Source organism: Equus asinus, chromosome 25 (genome assembly GCF_041296235.1).
Source record: "Equus asinus isolate D_3611 breed Donkey chromosome 25, EquAss-T2T_v2, whole genome shotgun sequence".
NCBI lineage: Eukaryota > Metazoa > Chordata > Mammalia > Perissodactyla > Equidae > Equus > Equus asinus.
Window position 1 is genome coordinate 46,342,193 of NC_091814.1, and position 25,922 is coordinate 46,368,114.

Genomic DNA, 25,922 nt, shown 5'->3' on the forward strand with positions numbered 1-25,922 from the left:
TTGGCCTTTAGAGCCTATTTTTCACTTTAAAATAAAAATTGGAAAATATGATCTAAGAACTTTGGGTTTTTACCATTTGCAATTATTTTAATATGAAGAACTTTTGAAATTAAATATGCAAGCATTTGGATATTCTGTGCAGAAAAAGAGTATGGTTTATTCTGAGTTATAAGTGTCTTTTCTTGTTATCACCTTAGACAAAGAAACAGCCTTGGTATAACAGCACATTAGCATCAAGACGAAAACGACTCACTGCTCATTTTGAAGACTTAGAGCAATGTTACTTTTCTACAAGGATGTCTCGTATCTCAGGTGCGTATTCAGGACTTCCTAAAATATCTCAAACTCGTATTTCAGATCCATTTCTAGCTTCTTATGGTGGATTTATGGAAAATCCTGTTCTTAAAGAAAAAGTATATATACATATTTTTTCTGTTTTTAAAAAGGAATCTTTATTTTTTCAGAGCAATTTTGAGGGGAAAAATTGAGGGAAGGTACAGAGCATTCTCCTCTACACACACACAACTTCCCCCACAATCAACATTCTGCACCACCATGGTGCATTTGTTACAATCGATGAAACTAATGAGTCAATTTGCACATCATTGTCACCTGAAGTCCACAGTTTACCTTAGGGTTCACTCTTGGTTTTATACATTATATGGGTTTTGACAAATGTATACTGACAAATATCCACCACTGTAGTGTTATAGAGAATAGTTCCACTGCCTTGAAAATCCTCTGTGCTCCACCTGTTCATTTTTTCCCCCACCCCCTAACCTCTGGCAACCCTGATCTTTTTAACTGTCTCCATAGTTTTGCCTTTTCCAGAGTGTCGTATATTTGGAATTATGCAGTACATAGCCTCTTGGGATTGGCCTCTTTACTTAGTAATACACATTTAAGTTTCATCCATGTATTTTTTTTTTTATATTAAGGTTATGATAGTTTACAACCTTGTGAAATTTCAGTTGTACATTATTGTTAGTCATGTTGTAGGTACACCACTTCACCCTATGTGTTTGTGCCCTCCTCCCACCCCATCTTTCCCCTGGTAACCACCCATCAGTTCTCCTTGTCTATATGTTAACTTCCACCTATGAGTGGAGTCATACAGAGTTCGTCTTTCTCTGTCTGGCTTATTTCACTTAACATAATACCCTCAAGGTCCATTCATGTTGTTGTGAATGGGAAGATTTTGTTCTTTTTTATGGCTGAGTAGTATTCTATTGTATATATATATACCATACCTTCTTTATCCAGTCATCGGTTGCTGGGCGCTTAGGTTGGTTCCACGTCTTGGCTATTGTAAATAATGCTGCGATGAACATAGGGGTGCATGGGACTTTTGGAATTGCTGATTTCAGGTTCTTAGGATAGATACCCAGTAGTGGGATGGCTGGGTCATAAGGTATTTCTATTTTTAACTTTTTGAGAAATCTCCACACTCAAAAGTATGTATTTTTGATGTAGTTGACCAGAGCAGTATGGAGGTTTTTAGAGGTCTTGGAGAACATTCCTTTCCCATAGCTATTTTTGTTCTCTTTCTCTGTTTGGAAATTTTAATCTTCATATAGTGTGCTACATAAAGTTAAAAAAAAAATCAGCCATGAATATATAGCTAGCAAAAATAAGTTCCATTGAGTTGCCTCCAATTACTCAACATTTAATAAGTTCTAAGCTCTGTCCTCTGTGCTACGAATAAAAAGATGAAAGTATCAGTTCTTATTGCCAAGGAGTATTGTAAATTTTGTGGGGACAAGCAACAGGCAGATAATTCAATGTGGTATTATATTTTACATAAATATTATGGGAAGGGAGAAAAATATCCACTAATATAGCTGGGAGTGAAAAAGTCAGACAAGTTGAAAATGGGGAAATGTAGGGGAATGATCACTGTAGGGATTTCAGAGGAGCTGTATTTAATCAAGGCTAGTATACATTAACTTAAAAGGTAAGTAGAAACGTGTTCAAAGTAGAGGAATTAACTTAATGCAAAGATGTGGACGTGATAGCATAGGATATTTTTTATTGCAATAGAAAAGTAACGTAGTTCTGCCCCTCTTTGTTAGCTCTCTGATCTTTAGCCTTTCTTACTGTCTTTGCTCACCAATGAAGTAGGGACATTAATACCAACCCTACAGGTTTTGTTTTTAAGGTTTATAGGTGATAGATATAAAATAAAATGCCTGGTATAAGTTGGGTACTCAGTTAATGGATGTCATTAGTAATACACTTGCTCAAAATGAGGGCCACCAGTGAAAAAAAAGTCTAACATTTTATTTGTTGTTAAAAATTTGGCCTTGGTTTTCTCTTGAAGAGGCATGTTTCTATTGTAATCTACACATTGCTTAGATCCTTTGGACGAATTTGCCTGGGGATTGGTGGTGGATATAATAATAAAAATATATTAGATTTACATAGCATTTTTTCTGTGAAGACTAGGAGGAAGCCAAACTTTGTTTACAAGTGTGTTTGAAATTAACAATCAACAGTTTTTATACAAATGGAAAGCTTTCATTTTATTGCCTGAGAATCAAGTCTTTTATTGAGCCTGTGTAATACTCTATAAACTGCCATAGGAAGCTTTTAAGTTGATTGTCTGAGGCCTACATTCTGACTGATAGAGGATTCATGTTAACTCTTTCAGATGTTGTGTTGGTATGATGTTGAAATACAACCACAGATGAGTGGCAAACATTAAACAAAAAGAGAGATTGGAATAGGTTATTGTTATTAATAATTTTTTTGTTTTGGCTTGAGAAAGATTTGCCCTGAGCTAACGTCTGTGCCAATCTTCCTCTACTTTGTATGTGGGATGCCTCCACAGCATGGCTGACGGATGGAGTTAGGTCCGCACACAGGATCTGAACTTGCAAACCCAGGCCACTGAAGTGGAACATGCTGAGCTTTAACCACTTGGCCATGGGACCAGGCCCCTTGTTATTAATAATTTTTAAGTGGCTAGCACCATAGGCATGCTGTGAGATAGTAAAGGTAATCACAAACCAATTTAATTTATTTTGGGGCTGTAGCTTTACAGAAAGGTAGAATAATAAGTTAAAAGCAGGAGGAAGATTAGATTTTAATTTTTGTAGGCATGGCTATATTGTGCTTAAAGCATGTTGTCTTTAGTTGTTAGGAATCTCAAGTTTAACTTTTCAAATTTGCATATCGTCCACACTAATTATATTGCTGAATATGAAGTTTCTCCTACTATCCTTGACTGTGAAGAGGAAATTTTACCTTCTATGTGATGGGGTACCTAAGAGTTTCATTGTCCTTTTGTAAGTTTTCAAGTGAGACTCCACCTCCCTAACATCCTCAACTTTTATTTTCAACTATGAAAATAAGAGATGAAGATCAAGAAATTAATGCCTTGGACTCTTAATTGTAATTGAAAGAGAAGGTAAATTATAAAACATTAGAAGAGAGAAGAGATACCGAACACACTTTTACAAACTTATCTGTAATTAGAATAGGAGAGGTGATATGTCAGCAGGTATGTATGGATGTTGATCATAAACCAACCAGGCAAATAAAATCCTACTTTTTCATAACCAGATAAGTGAAATCTAATGCCTATACTTTCAGATACTGAAATAACTCTTTTTAGTGTTTTCTTTATAACTTCTGTTGCAGGTAGGTGTTAACGAGTGAGTATGAAGGCCAGAAGTTCAGCTACTCTAGAAAAGGATTATGGTCTTGAACAAAATGCACATTCTTGAATGCTTGTGAATTTTATGTACTTAGGAATTGATGTAAACATGTGAAAGAATAGATTAACATTAAAACAATTTTTAAATGAATAATGAAGTTACTGTCTTTCCAGTAAGTATTTATTATATTGAATAGCTCACTGTAATAGGATTATATATTAAAAATCTCAACTGTTACATTCAAACCACTTTGTAATACACTTGTTGGTTTTGCAATAACTCATGTTTTATTTATAGTTTTTTGAATTTCCTGAGAATAATTTTTGTGGAGCAGGAGCTTTATCTCAATAACATTATGATACTGCATGCTAATTGGGTTTGTTCCTTTGCTGGTTTTAAAATGGAAATACTACAAAATTGGACTATTTTAATATAGTTTGTTAGGTGAATCTGCTAAATTAGTGTTTAAATCTTTAAAATATAAAATATCAGGGACAGAAGCTTCTTTAGTTTCCTCCCGTAATTGTTTTCCTTTGTAATATTTGTTAGAGAAATTTCTTCACGTCAACAATTATCTTTAAGATAACCTAATATCTCCGGACAAAATAAATTCTTTACTATGCTTTATATACTATAGTAACTCTTTTGACTTAATGATTCTTATATCTTAATTTCATTATGCCTGCTATAATTTTCAGAGGATATTTAAGAAGAGAAATCATGAAAATTTGCCTTGAAAAGGTTGTGTGTGTGTGTGAGCTTAGAAGAGGGAAGAAGGTATGAAAACACGATGTTGTAATAGGCTTATTTCAAATTTCAATCTTGGAAGCTAACTAAAGTAATTGTGTATTTTACTTTTAATTCTTTGGAAAGAAAAATACAAGTCCAAACTTAAAAAGCAGTTTCAAAAAAAGAATGACTTTTTAATTTATGCTTTTACTGCAGGCCTGTTTCTAGATTGGAGAATAGATTAGGTGTATTCTCAGGTACTTCGTAAACAGATTTTGTGATTTAAATTCTACATAATTTATAGTTTACTGAATAGTTTACTGAAATGGCCTTTACTTAGAATATTTGTACAGTGTTCTATTGGATGGAATTATTGTTTTCCATATTCCACCAAGACATTTGAGTGAAATGGTTTTGTTTTTGAGAATTAATAATTCATACATTGCAATTTTCTACTCCCTTCTCATAATTGGATTTGAAACACTTCAAAGTATTATGTGAACAAATACTTCACCTTCTTCTTACTTAAAAACCAGTTATCTTTTATCTAAATTATGTTATTATAAATTGTGTTTTAACAGTAAGTAAACATTGTCATGAGGACGTATCTCTGTAAACATGTTCCCTCAAACTAATAGATACCCTGTCCATATATATACTCCTCTTTCCATCCTCACTTTCTCCATTGAAAAGAGATTTTTGTTTTAATAAATGATTTAATTTCTCTTCATCTGAGGTACTTTTTTTGCCTTTCCAAGGAATTATTGCTTGAAAAAGAAAGAGGGTGCCGGCCCCATGGCCTAGTGGTTAAGTTCAGCGTGCTCCACTTTGGTGACCTGCGTTTGGTTCCCAGGCGTGGACCTACACTACCTGTCAGCAGCCACGCAGTGGAGGCGACCCACATGTAAAATAGAGGAAGATTGGCACAGATGTTAGCTCAAGGCTAATCTTCTTCAGCAAAAAAAAAAAAAAAAAAAAGAGAGCGAGAGAGAGAAAGAAAACAGTTCACACTATGTTCTTATTGGTGTTGAAAGAGAATATCTTTCAAAGAACTACTAAAAAATTTTTATTAAGGCTAAAAGATCAGCTAATTACTGTGTGCTAGTCTTCTCTAAATACCTTTTAAGAATTGTGGTTTGTATTTAGAATATAATTTATAATCTGTGGATATTGCTCTTTGGCTTATGTTGCAGTTCAATTAATTTATTTTGTTTTCTTCTTACAGATGACAGTCGAACTGCAAGCCAGTTGGATGAATTTCAGGAATGCTTGTCCAAGTTTACTCGATATAATTCAGTACGACCTTTGGCTACATTGTCATATGCTAGTGATCTCTATAATGGTTCCAGCATAGTCTCTAGGTAAGTATTGAGCAGCACTCTTTACTATTTTCTTTTGCAATAGTATCTGGAGTTTAATTGAATTTGGGAAGCTGTTATAGTGTTATGCTTAAGAGCCTGTGTTCTGAAGTCACTCTGCCTGCCAGTTTTTAGTTCTGTGGCCTTAGGCAAGTTTCTGAATCTCTTTAGTCCTCAATTTCTTCATCTCTAAAATGGAATGATTAATAGTAACCACCTCATAGCATTGCAGTTTGTTTTCTTGTGACGTCTCTGTGTGGTTTTGATGACAGGGTATCATGAGTGACATGCCTCTTAAGTGCTCCCTCCTCTTCAGTTTTCTGGAATAGTTTGTAAAGAATTGGTATTATTTCTTCCTTACATATTTTGTTGAATTCTCCAGTGAAGCAGTGCTGGCCTTGAGGTTTCTTTGAGGGAAGATTTTTCAATATAAATTCAATTTTTAAAAGAGATGTGAGGCTAATCAGTTTATACGTTTCTTCTTGACTGAGCATTATTTTTAGTTTGTGTTTTTCAAGAAATTTGTCTGTTTTATCTAGGTTGTTGAATTTATTAGCATACAAGTGTTCATAATATTCCTTTTAATATCTTTAGCTTCTGTAATGATGTTCCCTTTCTCATCCTTGATATTAGAGATTTGTTTTCCTTTATTTTTTTCCTTAATAGTCTGGCCTACAAGTTTATCAGTTTTATTTATCTTCTCAAAGACTGAACTCTTGGTTTATTGATATTCTGTATCGTTTTGTTCTTTGTTTCATTGATTTCTATCAACTTTATTATTTCCTTTCTTTAGGTTTAATTTGCTCTTATGTTTCTAGTTTCTTTTTTTTTAAAATGCAGTTTTGTTTTGTTTTATTTTTTTGAGGAAGATTAACCTGAGCTAACATCTACCACCAATCCTCCTCTTTTTGCTGAGGAAGACTGGCCCTGAGCTAACATCCATGCCCATCTGCCTGTACTTTATATGTGGGACGCCTGCCACAGCACGGCTTGACAAGTGGTGTGCAAGTCTGCACCTGGTATCCAAACCAGTGAACCCCGGGCAGTGGAATGTGTGAACTTACCCGCTGTGCTACTGGGCTGGCCCCTGTTTTGTTTTTTTTTAAAGATCAGCCCTGAGCTAACATCTGTTGCTAATTTTGTTTTTATTCTCCCCAAAGCCCCCCAGTACATAGTTGTATATTCTAGTTGCAGGTTCCTTCTAGTTCTTCTATGTGGGATGCTGCCTCAGCATGGCTTGATGAGTAGTGCTAGGTTGGCACCCAGGGTCGGAACCAACAAAACCCTGGGTTGCTGAAGTGAAGTGCTCGAACTTGACCACTCAGCCATGGGGCCGGCCCCTCTAGCTTTTTAAGACAGAAACTGAAGTGATTGAGTTGAAACTTTTCTTCTTCTCTTTAAATTAATATAGTTAATTCGTGCTATAAACTTCCCTCCAAACACTGCATTTGCTGCATCCCACAAATTTTGATGTGATATCTTTTCTTTTTCCAAATTTTTTTTCATTGTGGTAAAATATCCGTAACATAAAATTTACCATCTCAACAAGTGTACTGTTTAATGGTATTAAATACATTCATAGTATTGGCAGTTATCACCACCATCTCCTTAATGCTTGACATGTTGTAAAACTGAAACTCAGTGCCCATTAAACAAGTCTTCATTTCCACCTCCCCCCAGTTCTGGCAACCACCCTTCTATTTTCTGTCTCTATGATTTAGACTACTGTAAGTATCTCATGTAAGTGGAATCATGCAATTTTTGTTTTTTTGGACTGGCTTATTTCACTTAGCTTAATGTTGTCAGTGCTCATCCTTGTGTTATAGCATATGTCAGAATTTCCTTTCTTTTTAAGTCTGAATAACATTCCATCATATGTACTTAGCACATTTTGCTTGTCTCTTTGTCCCTCGATGGATACCTGGGTTGCTTCCATGTTTTGTTTTGTTTCTTAATTAATATTTTCATTGGGATCACAGTGGCTTTATAACATGATATAAATTTCAGGTATACATCATTATCTTTCAACTTCTGTATACTACATCATGTTTGCTACTAAAAGTCGCGTTGCCATCTGTCACCATACAAATGTGCCCTTTTACTACTTTTGCCCTCCCCCCACCCCTCCTCTCTGGTAATCACTGATCTGTTCTCTGTATCTGTGTGTTTGTCTGTCATTGTTGTTTAATCTTCCACATGTGAGTGAAATCATATGGTATTTGGCTTTCTCTGTCTTACTTAGCTTAGCATAATACACTCAGGGTCCATCTGTGTTGTCACAAATGGCAAGATTTCATCTTTTTTATGGCTGAGTAGTATTCCATTGTATATGCACACACCACATCTTTATCCATTTATCTGTTGATGGGCACTTAAGGTATTTCTAAGTCTTGGCTATTATGAATAATGTTGCAGTGGACATAGGGGTACATATGTCTTTTTGAGTTAGTATTTTCATTTTCTTTGGATAAATACCCAGAAGTGGAATAGCTGATCATATGGTAGTTCTATTTTTAATTTTTGAGGAATCTCTGTACTATTTTCCATAGTAGCTGCACCAGTTTACATTCCACCAGCAGTGTATGAGGGTTCCCTTTTCTCCACATCCTCTCCAACACTTATTATTTCTTGTCTTTCTAATAATAGCCATTCTGTTGGGTGTGAGGTGATATATCATTGTGGTTTTGATTTGCATTTCTCTAATAATTAGTGATATTGAACATCTTTTCATGTGTCTGTTGGCCATCTGTATGTCTTCTTTGGAGAAATATCTGTTCAGATCTTTTGCCCATTTTATAATCAGGTTGTTTGTTATTTTGTTGTTGAGTTGTATGAGTTCTTTATATATTTTGGATATTAACCCCTTGTTGGATATATGATTTGCGCATGTCTTCTCTCAATCAATAGGGTGTCTTTTTGTTTTGTTGATGGTTTCCTCTGCCATGCAGGAGCTTTTTAGTTTTATGTGGTCCCATTTGTTTATTTTTTTTTGTTTGTTTCCCTTGCCTGGGGAGAAATGATATTCAAAAAGATACTGCTAAGACCCATGTCAAAGAGTGTACTGCCTATGTTTTCTTCTAGGAATTTTATGGTTTTAGGTCTTACATTCAAGTCTTTAATCCATTTTAAGTTAATTTTTTTTTAAACATTTATTTTTTAAATTTTTTTTTTTCCTTTTTCTCCCCAAAGCCTGCCAGTACATAGTTGTATATTCTTAGTTGTGGGTCCTTCTAGTTGTGGCATATGGGACGCCGCCTCAGCGTGGCTCAATGAGCGGTGCCATGTCCACACCCAGGATTCGAACCGACGAAACACTGGGCTGCCTGCAGCGGAGTGTGAGAACTTAACCACTTGGCCATGGGGCCCACCCCTCATTTTGAGTTAATTTTTGTGTATGGTGTAAGATAGTAGTCTACTTTCCTTCTTTTGCATGTAGCTGTCCAATTTTTCCAAGTCTCTGAAGAGACTTTCCTTTCTCCATTATATGTTTTTGATTCCTTTGTTGAAAACTGTCTGTCTATAGAGCTGTGATTTTATTTCTGGGCTCTCAGTTCTGTTCCATTGATCTGAGTGTCTGTTTTTCTGCCAGTACTATATTGTTTTAGTTACTATACCTTCGTAGTATATTTTGAAATCAGGGAGTGTGATACCTCTGGCTTTGTTTTTTCCCCTAAGGATTGCTTTGGCTGTTTGAAGTCTTTTGTTTTTCCCTGTTTTAGCTATTGTGAATAATGCTGCTACGAACAAGGGTGTAAGAATATCTCTTCAAGACTTTGCTTTGAATTCTTTTGAGTATATAGCCTGAAATGCAATTGTTGGATCATATAGTAATTCTTTTTCAAATTTTTTGAGAAATCGCCATACTGTTTTCTACAGTGGCTACACCTTAACATTCCCACTAACAGTTCACAAGGGTTCCAGTTTCTCCACATCCTTGTCAGCACTTATGTCTAGTTTTTGATAGTAGCCACCCTAATGGGTGTGAGGTGTTATCTCTTAGATTTGGTTTGCATTTCCCTAATGATTAGTGATGTTGAGCATCTTTTCATTGCTTATTGGCCATTTGTGTATCTTCTTTGGAGAAATGTTTACTCAAGTCCTTTGCCCATTTTCGAATTGAGTTTTTTTGTTGTTGAGTTTCAGGAGTTCTTTGTATGTTCTGAATATTAATCCTTTATCAGACTTGTAAATATTTTCTCTCATTCTGTGGGTTGCCTTTTACTTTGTTCATGTTGTCTATTGATGCACAAAATTTAAAAATTTTCATGAAGTCTAATTTGTCTATTTTTTCTTTTGTTGCCTGGGCCTTTGGTGTCATGTCCAAGAAACCAATGCCAGATCCAAAGTCATAAAAAGAGTTTTATAGTTTTAGGCTTTAGATTTATATTTTTTGATCCATTTTGAATTACTTTTGGGGGGATCTGCTTTTAGGGAAAGGCTCCACCTTCATTCTTTTGCATGTGGATATCTAGTTTTCCCAGCACCACTTGTTGAAAAACCTGTCCTATCCCCATTGAATGCTCTTGGCATTCTTGTCAAAAATCATTTCACCATGGGCTGGCCCCGTGGCGTAGTGGTTAAGTTTGGCATACCCCACTTTAGCAGCCCAGGTTTGACCCCAGTCTTCAGCCATGCTGTGGTGGTGACCCACATGTAAAATGCGGGAAAACTGGCACAGATGTTAACTCAGGGCTAATCTTCCTCGGCAAAAAAAATTAAAAAAAAAAAATCATTTGATGGTAAATGCAAGGGTTTATTTGTGGGATTTCTCTTTTATTCCATTGGTCTGTATGTCTGTTTTTATGCCACTACTGCACTATTTAGATTACTGTAGCCTTGTAATTAGTTTTGAAATCAGGAAGTGTGAGTCCTTGAGCTCTGTTCTTTTATTTCAAGATTGTTTTGGCTTTTTTGGGTCCTTTGAAATTCCATGTGAGTTTTAGGATGCGTTTTTCTATTTTTGCAAAAAATGTCATTGATGTGTTGATAGGAATTGCACTGAATATGTAGATTGCTTTGTGTAGGGTCGACATTTTAACAATGTTCAGTCTTCCAGTCATGAACATGGGAGTGTTTCATTTATTTATGTGTTCTTTAATTTCTTTCAGCAGTATTTGTAGTTTTCATCGTGCAAGTCTTTCACCTCCTTGGTTAAGTTAATTCCTAAATATTTCTTTGATGCTGCTGTAAATGGAATTGTTTTCATAATTTTCAGATTGTTTGTTATTATATTGAAGATATGATATCTTTTCATTTTCATTCAGTTCAAGAACTTGTTAATTTCAGATTTGATTTTTTTTTTGACCCATGGATTATTGAGACATATCTTATTAGTTTTCAAATACTAGGATTTTCTAGTAGTCTTTCTGCTATTAATTTATATTATTTTTTCTTTATTGTTTTGATGACCATTCTTTAAACATTTTTAATCAGAATTTAAATTACATAAAAATAGAATGGGATAATAGTCCTTTGTACAACCACCAGCTTTTCCTATCCTTGCTTCATTTATACTTTTCATTCTTAGTTCCTTTGCTTAAGTATTTTAAAGCAAAACCAACATACTCTGTCATTTCACCCTTACATCCTTAAGAATCTTTGTGTCTTAAAATATGGACATTGTAAAATCACAGGGCTATGTCACATCTAACACAATTAGCCGTAATCCTTTGGTATCATCAAATTGCTACTCCATGTTCAGATTTCCTAGATAGGATGAAAAGCCTTAAAAGGAAGTTTTTGATGCAGATCAGAAATTTGGCAAGTTTTAACTTGTCCAATATTACTAAAACTATGTATGCTTTTCCCTTTGCATGAGTAAGATTTTTATTTATGTATATGAATATTGATCTTGAAATTTAAGCCGTTAGCTAAAGAAGCTATTGCAGTAAACCTTTTATTGTGCTCTAGCTGGTGGTTTAACTCAGTAATGAATAAGACAAAAATCATACATTAGTTTATTTTTTATATATTTCCCTTTTTATGCACTAGAGTGATTAAAATGTGAAAATGCAGTAGATTATGGGGCTCATTTAACTAATTAATTAAATGAGTAATTTATTTAGCAAAAATTCATTAATTTCCTATTGTGTGCTGGACTTAGAGCATAACTGTGAATGGGCCCAATATGATGCTTGGATTCAAGAGAGCTCTCAGTCTTATCTCAATGCCTTTATAGAAGAAATAGAAGTTTTTGAAACAATTTAGTGTAGAGCAATACTGTAACACTATTACTTAAATTCTTAACTAATATAAGGAGGTATAATATATGCTTTAAAGACTTCAGAAATATAGCTTGAATGAAATGGCATAAATGACTATGGATATTATTTGTAATATCAATCCAATATGTATACATTTACCTATAATTATGTGGCTCTACTCACCTAAAATGTAATGCAGATTAGAACTCTCTTGTAATATTGATTAATGTCCCTGAGCATTGTGAATTCATCCTGTATTGTATTTCCTTCTCCATTAAAAAATGACCAAAAATCCAAAAACAAAATAATAATTTCCTTCTTAACCTCATATTACAAAAGCAGCATTTCTAGTTGGAAAATGTAGGAATGGTTATATATCTTAGGTATTCAAAAAAGAGTAAGAGCCATTCTTTTTTCATCATTTTTGAAAGTCATTTTATCTTGATTTAATATAATTCTGTTTCTGTTTTTTTTAATGCTAATAAACCTTGAGCATACACAGACATTTATATCAGAATGCCATGTGTTCTGAGGCAGAAGTGTTCTGTTGTAGGAAGATTTAAGCAAGATTTGAGTTTGGGAATATCAGTATTATTGAAGTGAGATTGATTATATTAGGATATTTCAATTAAAATAAAAATTTTAAAAGATACCTTTACTTGTGTCATCTTGCCTGTTAACATCCATTCTTTTCTCTTATTTACATTGAATTAACATTTCTGAAATAAAAATTTCCAATTTTCATGTTCAACATCACTATTAGGGAAATGCAAATCAAAGCTACAATGATATACCAGTTCACACTTGTCAGATGGCTATTATTAAAAAGACAAGAAATAATAAGTGTTGGAGAGGATGTAGAGAAAAGGAACCTTACTATATTACTAGTAGGTATGTAAATTGGTGCAGCCATTATGGAAAATAGTATGGATATTCCTCAAAAAATTAAAAATAGAGCTACCATATCATCCAGCTATACTACTTCTGGGTATTTATTCAAAGAACATGAAAAAACTAATTCAAAAGGATACATACACCCCTATGTTCATTGCAGCATTATTCACAATAGCCAAGACTTGGAAGCAACCTAAGTGTCCATTAACAGAAGAATAGATAAAAAAGATGTGGTATATATATACAATGGAATAGTACTCAGCCATAAAAGGATGAAATCTTGCCATTTGCAACAACATAGTTGGACCTTGAGGGTATTATGTTAAGAAAAATAAGTCAGAGAAAGACAATTACCATATATGCGGAAGATACACAAACAAATACATAGATATAGGCAACAGATTGGCAGTCACCAGTGGTGAAGGGGGTGGGGGAAGGGTGAAAGGGGTAAATGGGCATATGTATATGGTGACAGATGACAGCTGGACGTTTGGTGATGAACACGATGTAGTCTATACAGAATTCGAAATATAATGATGGACACCTGAAACTTACATAGTGTTATAAACCAATGTTACCTCAATTTAGAAAAAGTGAAATAAATAAATAAAAGACCATTGTGATCAAAAAAAAAAAAAAAATTTCCAATTTTCAAAGTTTATTAGGCAGGACCAATGAAGACTAGTAGGTAGCAAGAAGGGAAAATAGTATCCAAAGAAGTAAAGGGACTTTGAAACTTTCACAGCCCTGGTGAGTTTTCGCTTTTCCTAGTTTCTCACATTCAAACATATCATTGATAATGAATTCATTTTAAATACTTAATTCTTCTCAAAATAGGAAATTTGATATATTTCTTTTGGAAAGAGAGATAAAGACATGTTAGAGATGACAAATAATGTTGAATTTGGTGTATTTTTTCATTATATTGTAGAAGAAATTATTCTTCCTGCAAAATTTCATAAAGTGCATCTAGTGGTGGTCATTTATTGCATTGAGAATCTCACTGAGAGAAAAAGCTCAACTAGAAAGTTTGCTTTAAAAATTTTTCTTCCTTTGCTTATGGATCACTTTGGGTTATTTAATACCATACTCATAAGCCCACAAGGTGGCAGCATTTGTTTACTGTGACAATATCTAATAGACAGTAGACAAGGTATGAAAATTAGTGCCTTATACTGAAGTGCATTCTCACGAATACGACAGGGTCTTAGCTTAAATGGCAAGTGATGGGGAGAATAGAGAACTCTTCTTACACATAGCAATAATGTCACATTTTGCGTTTTTTCTTAAATTAGGTATTTAGTGACCACCAGAGAGGAATGGTTGGAAACTTATTGAATACTTAGTAGCAATGGCCTTTTGAATCCTTGGTTTGAATTTTACATACCTAGATTGTTACAGTTAAAATTGTTATAGACTCCATCTGTAGTTTAGAGATTATTTTGACATTTTTGCTTATGTTTTCTCAAATTTTTGAAATAGAATTACATCAGACCTTATTTAATTCATAAGGAAATGGTTATATATTGTGGCATTCGTTGCTGCTAGATCAGTCACTACACAGGTAATGTAGTATTTACTTTTTTCAGACACCATAGTAAATATTTTACATGACATTGTATTTCACTAACTCATAACTCTTTATATCAACCCTATGGAGTAAGGCATTGCTATTAATCCCATTCTACAGATGAGGAATTGAGGTAGAGAGAAATTTTCTAACTTGTCCGAGATCAACACAATGCCAGTAAATGACAGAACTAAGATGTGAACTAAGACATTTTGACTCCTGAGTTCTGTTGATCTATTAGTCTCTTCAGGATCTGTTGAAACCTTGGGAAAAGTTTCAGAAAATACTTTACTTTTGAGACACCCAAAAGAATAAAAAGGTTAAATTCTTTTGAGATTCTGATACTTTGTCTCTCTTTTACTGTCTTGTTTAACTTGGCCTTAATAATGAACATTTTTTTTCAGTTTTAATTTAATATAAATATGTTAAGATGCCACTTTTTGCTATAGTTTGAAACTGTTCAGATTAAACACATTTTTAAGCCAGTTATACGGATTGTTTTTACTAAACTTAAATTTATAATGACAGTGCTGATCCAGATTTAGGGTAACTTTTTTTTTTTTTTTTTAAGATTTTTATCTTTCCCTTTTCTCCCCAAAGCCTGCCGGTACATAGTTGTATATTTTTAGTTGTGGGTCCTTCTAGTTGTGGCATGTGGGACACCACCTCAGCATGGCCTGACAAGTGGTGCCATGTCCGCGCCCAGGATCTGAACCGGCGAAACCCTGGGCTGCTGAAGTGGAGTGCGAGAACTTAACCACTCGCCATGGGGCCGAGTAACTTTCAATACATTTTTTTATTAATGTGCAGAATGCTATGAGTTTTTAATTTGTACTTAAAATCAGATCTCCAGGTAATTATTGATTTGTTTTCTAAGGAATAAGTATGATTTTTAAGACTGCTAACGTGCTTTCTCTTTTTGTCAGAAGACATTTCTGTTATTGTCTTAGGAGTTCTTCGACCATCTGGGGTTGGTGGGAAATGTGAGCAGTGAGAGTGCAAAGGAAAGGCTTTCCTTTCACAATTTTGCCCAGAACCAATCTTTTAAAGCAGTAATTTTAACAACTGTGTTCTAGGCTTGAAGCTCCATCGGGAAAGGGATCTTATCTGTCTTATTTCCTGCTGCATCCCCATGTCAGGCACGTGGTAGGTGCTCAACAGTAAATATCTGTTGAATGAATGCATGAATGAATGCAAAGCTCTTTTGCCTGCTCTGGGAGAGTCTGGAGCCATTAGGGCTCTAGCAGTTGTCCATCTTAACCAGCTTTTACATATTTGCTTGCTGATAGTATTCCTTTAAGAAAGTATTCCTAGGCTATAAAAGAAGTTTGTAAATCACCAACGGCATGTGACAGAAAAATTAATGCTAACAACTTAAAATAGAGAAGTCCAAGATTGTCAGCATGTGTTGATGAGTTTGCTACATCTGTGACAATTCAAGATATAGGTTAAAGATGAAACTCAATCTGAGCTTAAGGTTTACAAATTCCTACGTCCTCTCGCTCCCCCATAGCCTCTATTCTAAAATTTTCCTGTTCTCATCTCAAATCCTCTTGTTTTTCCTGTTTATTTTCCCTTACCCGTTCTTGGGCTCAGACTTGTCAGTAGTACAGAGTGAAACCATAAACTCAAATCATTTTATGTTTATACCACAAAGAAAGCATTAATTAGGTTAGGATTTGAGGTTTTAGTAGACTTATAGAGGTATGTCAGAACATAATCAGAACATAAAATAGATGCCTACAACAAAGGTTTGGAATTAGAATGTTGCCTTTTATTCATGGTAAAATTACTTGTCTGGAAAGGAGTAGAGTTTGTTAATCTAATGGCTCTCTTCAAATAATCAAAGCAGAAGAGGAATTAGAATGGTTCTGTTTGGTATCCAAGAGATGAAAGTAGGTCTCATGGCTGGAAGCCACATTTTAAGGTTAATATAAGGAAGATCTTTGTAGTCATCAATGTGGAGAAGTGGAATAGGTTTCATCAGGAGGCAGTTAGTTGCCATATGCTCTTATAACTTTTTAAAACTAAACTTTAGTTTTTTTGCCTAGAAAACCTTTCTGCAATTCTGAGATCAGTGATATAGTCACCTGTATTTGTCTAGAATATTTATTTTTGTTTTGATTTTTAAAATTCTACCTATTCATACCAAAAACTCTTAAGTGCTGAGAGTACAAATAAGAATGATGTACAGATTAGCGAAGAGACAAACCTATAAGCCAATAGCTACAATAAAGTGTTGTAAGTGCTATAAAAGTATCTACTGGGTCCAGTGTAGAGAATGGATTTGAGAAAAGCCAGAGTGGAAGTAGGGAGATCTGATATATAGGTGGTTGTTGAAATTGTCCTGGCAGTGCATGATGTTGGCCTGTGACTCATACTAGGGTGAGGTCAGTGAGGCTTGGCTGAAGAAGTATTTAAGAGATATTTAGTGACTAGGATAGTCAAAACTTGATGATTGATGGATGTTGTGTTTAAAGGAGAGGAAGATAACTTCCAAGTTTTTGGCTTGAGTAGCTGGGCAGAAAAATAAGAGTGTCATTTACACAGATGGAGATACCTGAGAAAGAGCAGGTTTAAAGGCGATGAGGCATGGGAGAGATAACCAACTAGAGATTTTGTATAGGCTCTCTGAATGTATAGGGAAGAGGTCTGTGCATTTGGGAATTTGTAGAGTTGGTAATTGACACCACAATTGTAGATTCATAGAGCTCCAACATTTAAAGGTCGGGGAGATGAGGAGGAACCAGTGGAGCAGACTGAGAAGGTTCTTAGATGAGAATGAAAACTAGGAGAGTGTTTTGTCATGCAAACCAGTGAGGAAAGGGGAGATGATCTGCAGTTTAGATCATGGGCAGGATGGACAGGAGGGAAAGAGAAGAGAATGGGTTCAAAGCCAGGCATGTTTGTAGATTTAGTGACAGAGATAAAGGAATTTTTCTCGGAGTTTATGCTTTTTACATGTCATCTCAGAGTGATGGGTAGAAAGGGTGGTTAGCGTTTATGTCTGACTTTAAAAGAAAGAAATATTAGATGATTGATTAAATTTATGGACCATGGGATTTAAACTGAATTCTGAAGGAAATAAGATAGGATAAGGCTGAGAAAGAGACTCGAAGTGATAGGATCAGCTGTATGGAAGTCAGGAATGAAGGGTTGCGGGGATAGTGAGCAAGCAAGGTGGAGCATTGTGGAGATTGTGGTCAGAGGTATTTGCGTCTTTGTCAGAGAATGCTTTTTCATTTTTGTACCTGTAGCTCTGCGTAGATGACTCGATATCTAATGGTTACTCCTGTTTGTTGACTCAATTGGAGAATAAAGTACAAGGTAGAAAGTAAATAATAAATGCTTGTGGGGATCTGATAAAATGCTGAGGGAGTTGACTAAAGAGGGAGGTCACTTTAGGCTGTGACTCAGGATCCTGTAGGTATTTGAAGTGGTTCTTTGAAGTTTTTTCTTGTAAATTTCTACGGTTTATTCTTTCTGTACTTGATTTTTAAGATAGGTAGTGGCATCAATATAGTTTCCTCTCTTTCTTCATTATGTCCACAACCATGCCTAAGTTTGTGGTGGAAGTAGTAATTGTTGTTAAAGGCTAGGCTGTCATTGTACTTGCTTATGTTTAAGGGGAAGATAGAGCTTATTTTGCGCCTTCTCTGGATAAAATTTGTGGAAGGGAAATAAGAGGATATAATCATTCACACATATCATGTTATATAGACTACCTGTGTAGGAGAAGGCCTTTGTAAATCTTTACAGTAAAACTACTGATTGGGAATAGGGGCAAAGAAAAGCACTCTGAGTAAGGTCCCGTGTAGTTTAAAAAATTTTTATTTCTTTCAGCTGTCTAGCCTAATTAAAAATAGTTTCAATTAATCCTGTTTAAGTGAGATAAAATGAGAACTTATTTGAAATTATTCTAACATTTTGTGTAGCACATTATAACTACTAAGTAAATGTTAGGCAATATTTTTGTTGTTTCAGATTTGCTTTCATGCCCTTGGACAGTGGTTCTCAAACTTTAGTAGGGCCTCAGATACAGCTGGAGGGCTCGTTAAAACACAGATTGCTGGGCACTACTCCCAGACTTTCTGATTCAGTAGCCTCTGCTGGGGCCAATAATTTGCATTTCAAACAAATTTCCCAGGTGGTACTGATGCTGCTGGTCTGAGACCACACTTTGAGAACACTGTCTTAGGTTAAGAACTTTAAAAAGAAGAAATTTACTTCTGCTAGGAAATAGTTACAATTTTAATTCTTTAGGTAAAGATCATGATTACTTATGTTTTTAGATTTTATGAATCAAAGAAAATAAGTAAAAAGCCATTTAGTTTATAGAGTTTCCTAACCAGTAAGCTGTCATTGTGTGCTATGAATGGGTTGCATATGTACCAAGATCTTTATTCTTTCTGTTCTTGGGGCATTTGGGTGGGACCTGGGTTGGGGAACCAGCTCATAGTCAACTGTCCTAAGGACAGAGGGCATTAATCACGTTTAGCTAATTTGCCTTGACTGCTGCACAGTGATAGAGAAACTCTCTAAACTTATTAGAGAACCCAGTACAAATAAAGTTATCTTCGTTTCTCTCAAAGTTGTTGTAGTCATTTTTGGTCAGTGAATTTCATAGTGAAAATTAAGATTGAACTCTTTAATAATATAAAATGTTGATATTCCATGCTGATAATTAGCCTGCAAAGCTGAGTTCTTAAAAGGAAGCCTACTCTTATTCTCACTTTGACATAGAGATGAGCCATTGGGATGCTGTTAAAAAGGGCACATATTTTCGGGCGCTAAGAAATAAGTTTTGAAGCTTTTAAAATTTGAAAAAAATACATCCTTAAATTTAATCTCTTTATTCATTTTTTTAATACTATTGACTTAATTAGGATATGTAGCGGGAGGAAAATTGTTTTCCTTGTACCCTTCTAAGTTCTTGTCTGGGACCTCTAGCAAAAGACAGATTAACAGGAGAAAAACAAACGGAAGGTTATTAATATGTATATTTCATACGTACGTGGGAGAAACCCAAGGAAATGAGTAACTCGAAGAGGTGGCTTAGAACGCGGGCTTGTATCACATCTTCAACACAGAACAATTAATCTGTAGAGAAATGACAGGATAAAGGAAAGCAGTTTTGGGCTTCCAAGGTTGGCAAGCTGTGGGAAGGTAAATACACAGGAGGAAACTGGTGGAGTAAGGTTTGTATGTGGATTCCTCTGGTACCGTCTCAGGGCTGATGAGAATCTGGAGTGTCCAGTAAAGCAGAAGAAGGGAGAGGGTAGAGAGAGCTTTTCCTGCTTTTGCTGCTTAATTGCCTTCAGTTCAAAATAATTTATAAGTCAAAGAGGCATGTTTTGGGGTGATGTATTCTGATTTCCTTCAGATGAAAGCAAAGTCTCTGTCCATTTTATCACTAGTATGCTAGGACTTCACTTTACTGCAACTTAGAAATAACTGTGATAGTAGTTTTTTACTATTATGAATAAAGCTGCTATGACTGTTCTCACACACGTCATTTTATATATTCATAGTCATATTTATTTCTTTTGGGTAAATACTTGGAGTTGAAATTGCTGTGTTGTAGGATCAGTTTGTGCTTAATATTTTAAGAAACTGTCAAACTGTTTTCCAAAATGGTTGTCTTATGTAACATTCCAGTCAGCAATGTAAGAGAGTTCCAATTGTCCCAAATCCTCAATAACTCTTAGCATTGTCAGTCTTTTTATTAATGAGTATGTAGTGGTCTTTCCTTGTTGTTTCACTATTGATTTCCCTTATAACTAATGGTGTTTAATGTGCTTATTGGCCATTTGTGTATCTTTTGTGAAGCATCTATTCAAAACTTTTGCCCGTTAGGAAAAAATCAGGTCCTGTTATCATTGAATAGTGAGAATTTTTTATATATTCTGGATACAAGTCCTTAGTCAAATATTTGTATTGATGGTATATTCTCCCAGTCTGTGGCTTGCCTTTTTATTAAGTGTCTTTCAAATAACACAAGTATTAATTTTGATGAATTCCAATTTATCAATTTTTTAAAATGATTTAAGCTCTTTCTGTTCTATAGAAATATTTGCCTGCCCCAAATTTTGAGGATTTTTCTCTTTTGTTTTCTTCTATAATTTTAATACTTTTAGCTTTTATATAAGTCTGTAATCCATTTCAAGTTAATTTTTGGTTATATTGTGAAGTAAAGGTTGAGGTTCACCCCCCCCCCGAGTATGGATAGCCACTTGTTCGAAGTACCGTTTGTTTAAAAGGATGAACTTTTCCCATTGACGTTTTTGTTTAAATCAGTTGAACATGTATGTATGAATCTATTTCTTGACTCTATGTTCTGTTATATTGATCTTTGTCTGCACTTAGGCCAGTACCACACTCTCTTAATTATCGTAGTTTTATACTAAGCCATGAAATCAGGTACTATAAGACCTCCGACTTCATTATTCTTTTCCAGAGTTGTTTCAGCTACTGTAAATCCTTTGCATTTCTGTAGAAATGTTAGAGCAAGAGCTCTTTTTTCCCTGCTGTGATAGTTTGAAAGGATTTATCTAGTAAAAGTCACATTTTCTCTTGTAGATTTTTTTCAGTGGTTTTGTCTACTTGATCCTATAGCAAACGTGACATGGATTCCTGATTTGTTAAGTCTATCTGGCTGATATTTGGGGGGACACACTTTAATATATTTATGATGAAAGTTTTCCTAGACTGTAAGTTTTTCCAGGTTAGTCCTCTGCAGCATGGAATAGTTACATTATATCATAGTTCTGTTGTTTTCTGATGAAGCGTCACAGGAGTGACATTAAGGATTTAATATTTTAATTTAACTGGTTGTTTTGTAAATAGTACCAGAGGACACAAAACTGAAAAATTAGATGTATTTTCTACTTCAATTTCAAAAGTAAAGAATTGAAACTTTTGCTTCCCTGTGGATCGTCCACTTTTACTAAATACAAACACATTCCAAAGAGCACAAAATGTCATTGTAGTCTTGGGGACAAAATATACTTTGTTTTTCAACTCTTGTTTTTTTCCTCTTGTCGATGTTTTTATTCAATCTTTCTGTTAATCTTTTACTTTACAAATTATTATCAGTTTGCCGAAGTTCTCTCATAAACACCATCTATCCATAAAATACTGTTGTACTCTGCATAGAATAGGTGTTTTAGGACAGATGAAGGATCTACAACTAAGTTAATTTAAATGAGTATAAATTATAACTTGCTATAAACTTAAACGAGAAAAATTTAATAATCAGTCTGTTGATCTTAAAGGGCCTCGAGACATCTTTAATTTTAAATGACAAGAAAGACATTTTATCACGGTCGTAAACACTTGACATTTACATTAGTGTTTCAGATTATAGTTTGTCAGTAGTTTATTTGTTCTAGCTATTCAGTAATAGCCAGAGGGAACAGAAGAATAAAATTTTTTTAAGTAGTTGTTTTAAAGCACGATCTTTTGGCTTTATGGGATTAAAAACAAAACCAGCCAGCTAATAAAAATAATCAAACAAAAATATACATAGACTTTAAATGTGGCTTCATTTTAGTGCCTGTGGAATAAAATCCAGTGTATCCATTGATTCAAGACGGTCAGTAAATTAAGACCTGCGGGCCAGTCCCACCCATTGCTTAATTTTGTACAGTCCACAGGATAAGAATTGTTTTTACATTTTTAAAATGTTGAAAAAATATAAAGAATAATTTTTGTGATGTGAAAATATATGAAATTCAAATTTCAAGGTCCATAAATAAAGTTTTATGGGAACATGGACACTGTTCTGAAACAAAATTGATATTGCAACTTCCCTATGTACACATTAAAAAAAATTATAGTGCCCTAATTCTAGTATAAAGGAAAATAATTTAAAAAATAAGATACATATTTTAATATGTAAATACTTTGGATATGACTGCATTAGACAATATAATGGAGTAGTCAGACACTTGAACTTACTTATGAGTTTGGAATGTTCAGTGAATATTAGAAATGCAAGACTAGTTTGTCTTTATATGTGTAATGGAATTCATTTCTATACTCATAATTATTACTAGGTTTTTCATTTGCACAAGGATGAGAAGTTTAAATATCTTTGAAGTAAATTCTAAGACAATCAATAGGATTGGAAGAGGGAAGAGGGAGGGCAAAATAACTTTGTCCTTTGCTCAGAATAGAGACTTAAGAGAGACCTTGAATCCTTTGTTTCTTTCTATAGTAATTCATAAAGTCATAAAAATAGCCACTAGACAGAAATACTACAATTCTGATTTACGAGAAAAACATACAGAAAGCAGAAAAAAATCAAATGGTCAAAGATATTTTAATTAAAAATGGAATTAAACTCATGGATTGGTAGAAGGAGTAACAAGGAGCAGTACTGGGTGGTATAAGTTACCTGAGATTGATTTTGAGCTGAGAGGCTTTAGTGAGGAGTCGGGGGAATGGGTGGAAGAAGCTATGTTTTGGAAGGAGGACACTGACTTCATCTCTAGGCCTGCTTGAACATGGAATGTGGGAGGACTTCAGGGGAAGCAACATTTTCAGGGAACAGCTGGCTTTCAGTTAGATTAAGAAGGCAAACAGAACATTTAGAGAAGAAACTGAGATTGTTAATGGTGTTATCTGGATGGAGAGATGTTTAACTTTACTTAAGTATATTAAAATGCACATGATTTTTGACCTAGCACTTCTAGGTATATTTAAAGATATTCTTGCATATGAGAAAAATGACACACATAGAAAGCTTTTTATTTTATTGCAGCATTGTTTAACAGTGAAAAACCAGAAAGTAAATGTTCCTCATTAATAGGCTGGTTAAATAATTTATGATACATCCACATGTGAAACTCTGTGCAACCACTGGGAAAAAATGAGGTAGCCCTAGTATCTACTAATAAGAAATGCTTGTCAAGATACTGTTAGGTGGGGATGAGGGGAAACAAGGTGCAAATCAATATGTATGTAATCATCCCACGTGCTTAATTAAAAAAAAAAAAGACTATGAGTACATACATGCTTGTTTATGCACAGGGTAGCTCGAGTAGGATGCAGGAACTGAAATTATTGGTTGCCTTTAGGGAGGGCAGTTGTGTGCTTATTTGGCAAGATTGGGAGAGAGACTTGCTTTTCTCTGTATACTTTTTGAACCGTTGGCTATATACATATGTTTTAAAAATAAAATAAGTTTTAAGAAAAGAGTCAAGCCAGGTTGTGAAGGATCCTTCGTGATACTTGGAGTTTGGATTTTACATATTAGTAAATGAGGAGAATTATGTGAACACAGCTATGTTTTTGGAAATTTACCCTAATTCAGTCCTTCAAATGGATTAGAAAAGAGGAAAGTCAGGAGTAGCAGACTTGGTAATGCAGCTATTGCAGTAGCCCAGTTTAGCAGTAATGCAGGCCTAATTCATGGTTCCATGAATTTCTCAAATGTTGTGTTCTGGTTTTTTAACATCCTGGTTTTCCATCAGCTAGGTCAGTATTTGGCCAGTGACAGCTACGTTGGATATTTGATGACTGAGAATATTCATGCATCATCCATTTTCTTCCAGCAGGCCTCAGTAATCATAGAATCCTGAATTTCCATAGCATATTTTGTTCTTATTATTTGGCATTTGCTTGTATTGTCAATAATATTTCCCACTAATTATAAACCCTGTGAGGCTACCTTACTCTCTATCTCCCTATGTTTAATTTACTACACAGGTTAAATTATTATATGTCATTACTACCATATATATGATGTAGTATATATCATTATTCTGTGTTGCTATTCTTGTTTATTTTGCCTTTGTATGTGTTCTTTGAGGAGCAGTTCTTCTGTTCTCATTAAAATGGGAATTTTGCATAGTGATTGAGAGCACAGACTCTGGAACCAGACTGGGTGAATTTGAATTATCTAGTGAACCTGGGTAAATTACTTAACATCGATATACTTCAGTTTCCTTATCTATACAATGGAGATTTGAAGATTAAATATGTTTTATGTGAAGTGCTTAAAACAATACTTGATACATAGTGAGTAGGTATGTTATGGAAGTTTTAGCTATTATTAATGATTGATTGGGGAGAAAGTCAGTTGAATAACATGAATTCTTATTTACTTTGCTATGTTTGTGTTCTTTAAAGATCTGCCCATTTCTTTTCATTAAAATGGCTGATTTCTAAACTCTTAAAGTTATAGTAGCCTCTGTCTCTTGAGGCACATTAACATCATGATGAATTAGACCTTTAACAACTGCGTTCACACTACGTTTTGTCTTGATAAATTGGATTCTAGTGTTCAGGGATATTAATCCACCATGTTTGTTAATACCTGTTTTATAATTGCAAAAAATATGACAGACAGAGAGAACCTTGACACTTCCCTTCTTAGGATATTGATGTCTTTGCATTGCTTTGTGCCACATTGTGCTAGAGGTACATGTTAATCAGCTGTCGTGTGGTCTGTTGCCTTGATACTTAATCACTTGACTGATGGCCCTTTTGACAAAGAATATAGCCAGTTTTCTGCAGCTGAATTATGTTTTACAGCTGTTTAAATAAATCACTTTTTAAAAACAGTTGAAATATTCCAAGTGTGAAATAAAAATGCACTTTCTTTCCATGTTTAAAGTAATTTAATATTATTTTTCAAAGAGAATATTTTACTTTAAAATTTAAAAAATTCTATGAAACTGAATTTACCATTGAAATGAATTTTCATAACCACTTGTTTTAAGAATTACTGGTGATGGTGGATAGCAGAAATGAATTTTGTATAATAAGCAAGACTTATTACAATTCTTTTTTGAATTTAATTGCACAAGCAGGTATATTTCAATTCATTTATTTACCTTTTGTTTTTGTTTCAACCTAATTAGTCACTATTTAATTAGTATTTTTGATTATGTTATCAGATTTTGTAATTAAAGCAGCTGAAATATTGTATTGTGAAATAAGAGGCCATCCATTTTAGATTAGCTCTGAAAAGCTCTCTGTACCTGAAAACTGTCTTGCTCATTTGAGTTATTCCATGATCTGTTTCTAGAATCTAATTACATTTATGTTTGGGAACACATATTAACTCTGTCAGAGATGGGGAACAAATAATTCATTGTTTGGAAGTACTTAAATCCTGAGTCTTAGTGATGTGGAAGTTGCATTTTTTTAAAAAAAGGCAGCTGTTTATCTTCCTTTCCCTTTTAGCCAAAATTTACTAGAAATAATACTGTTCTTTATGCTTTTTGTTCAGTATTTCTGTTAAGATCTTCTTGTTGTTAAACTATAAAGGACCTCAGTATCCGAGAATATTAAAAAAAGGCTACTATACAAGTTCTTGATATCTCAGTATATTAAGAAAAAAACATAACCAGAATGTAAGAAAATAATAGCAGTGAAGTCAAAACAAAAAGTTAATTTTTTAACGTGAGAGTTCAGAATGAGCTAATATAGCTAATTACTTTTGTTGAAAAAAAGGGAATAACAAGGTAGCAACAGAAGAAATAATAGACTTATTTACATC

At 34.3% G+C, this 25,922-nt stretch overlaps 1 protein-coding gene across 13 annotated transcripts in view; it reads left to right on the forward strand.

Annotated features, from left to right (window-relative positions):
• Window positions 1–25,922, forward strand: part of COP1 (COP1 E3 ubiquitin ligase) — a 237,358-nt gene that overhangs the window by 106,433 nt on the left and 105,003 nt on the right. For all 13 annotated transcript variants that reach the window (XM_070497937.1, XM_014845336.3, XM_070497944.1 and 10 more), the window contains 2 exons: window positions 198–312; window positions 5,614–5,749. In XM_070497937.1, the coding sequence (XP_070354038.1) occupies window positions 198–312; window positions 5,614–5,749 (251 nt within the window). The remainder of the gene's footprint in view (window positions 1–197; window positions 313–5,613; window positions 5,750–25,922) is intronic.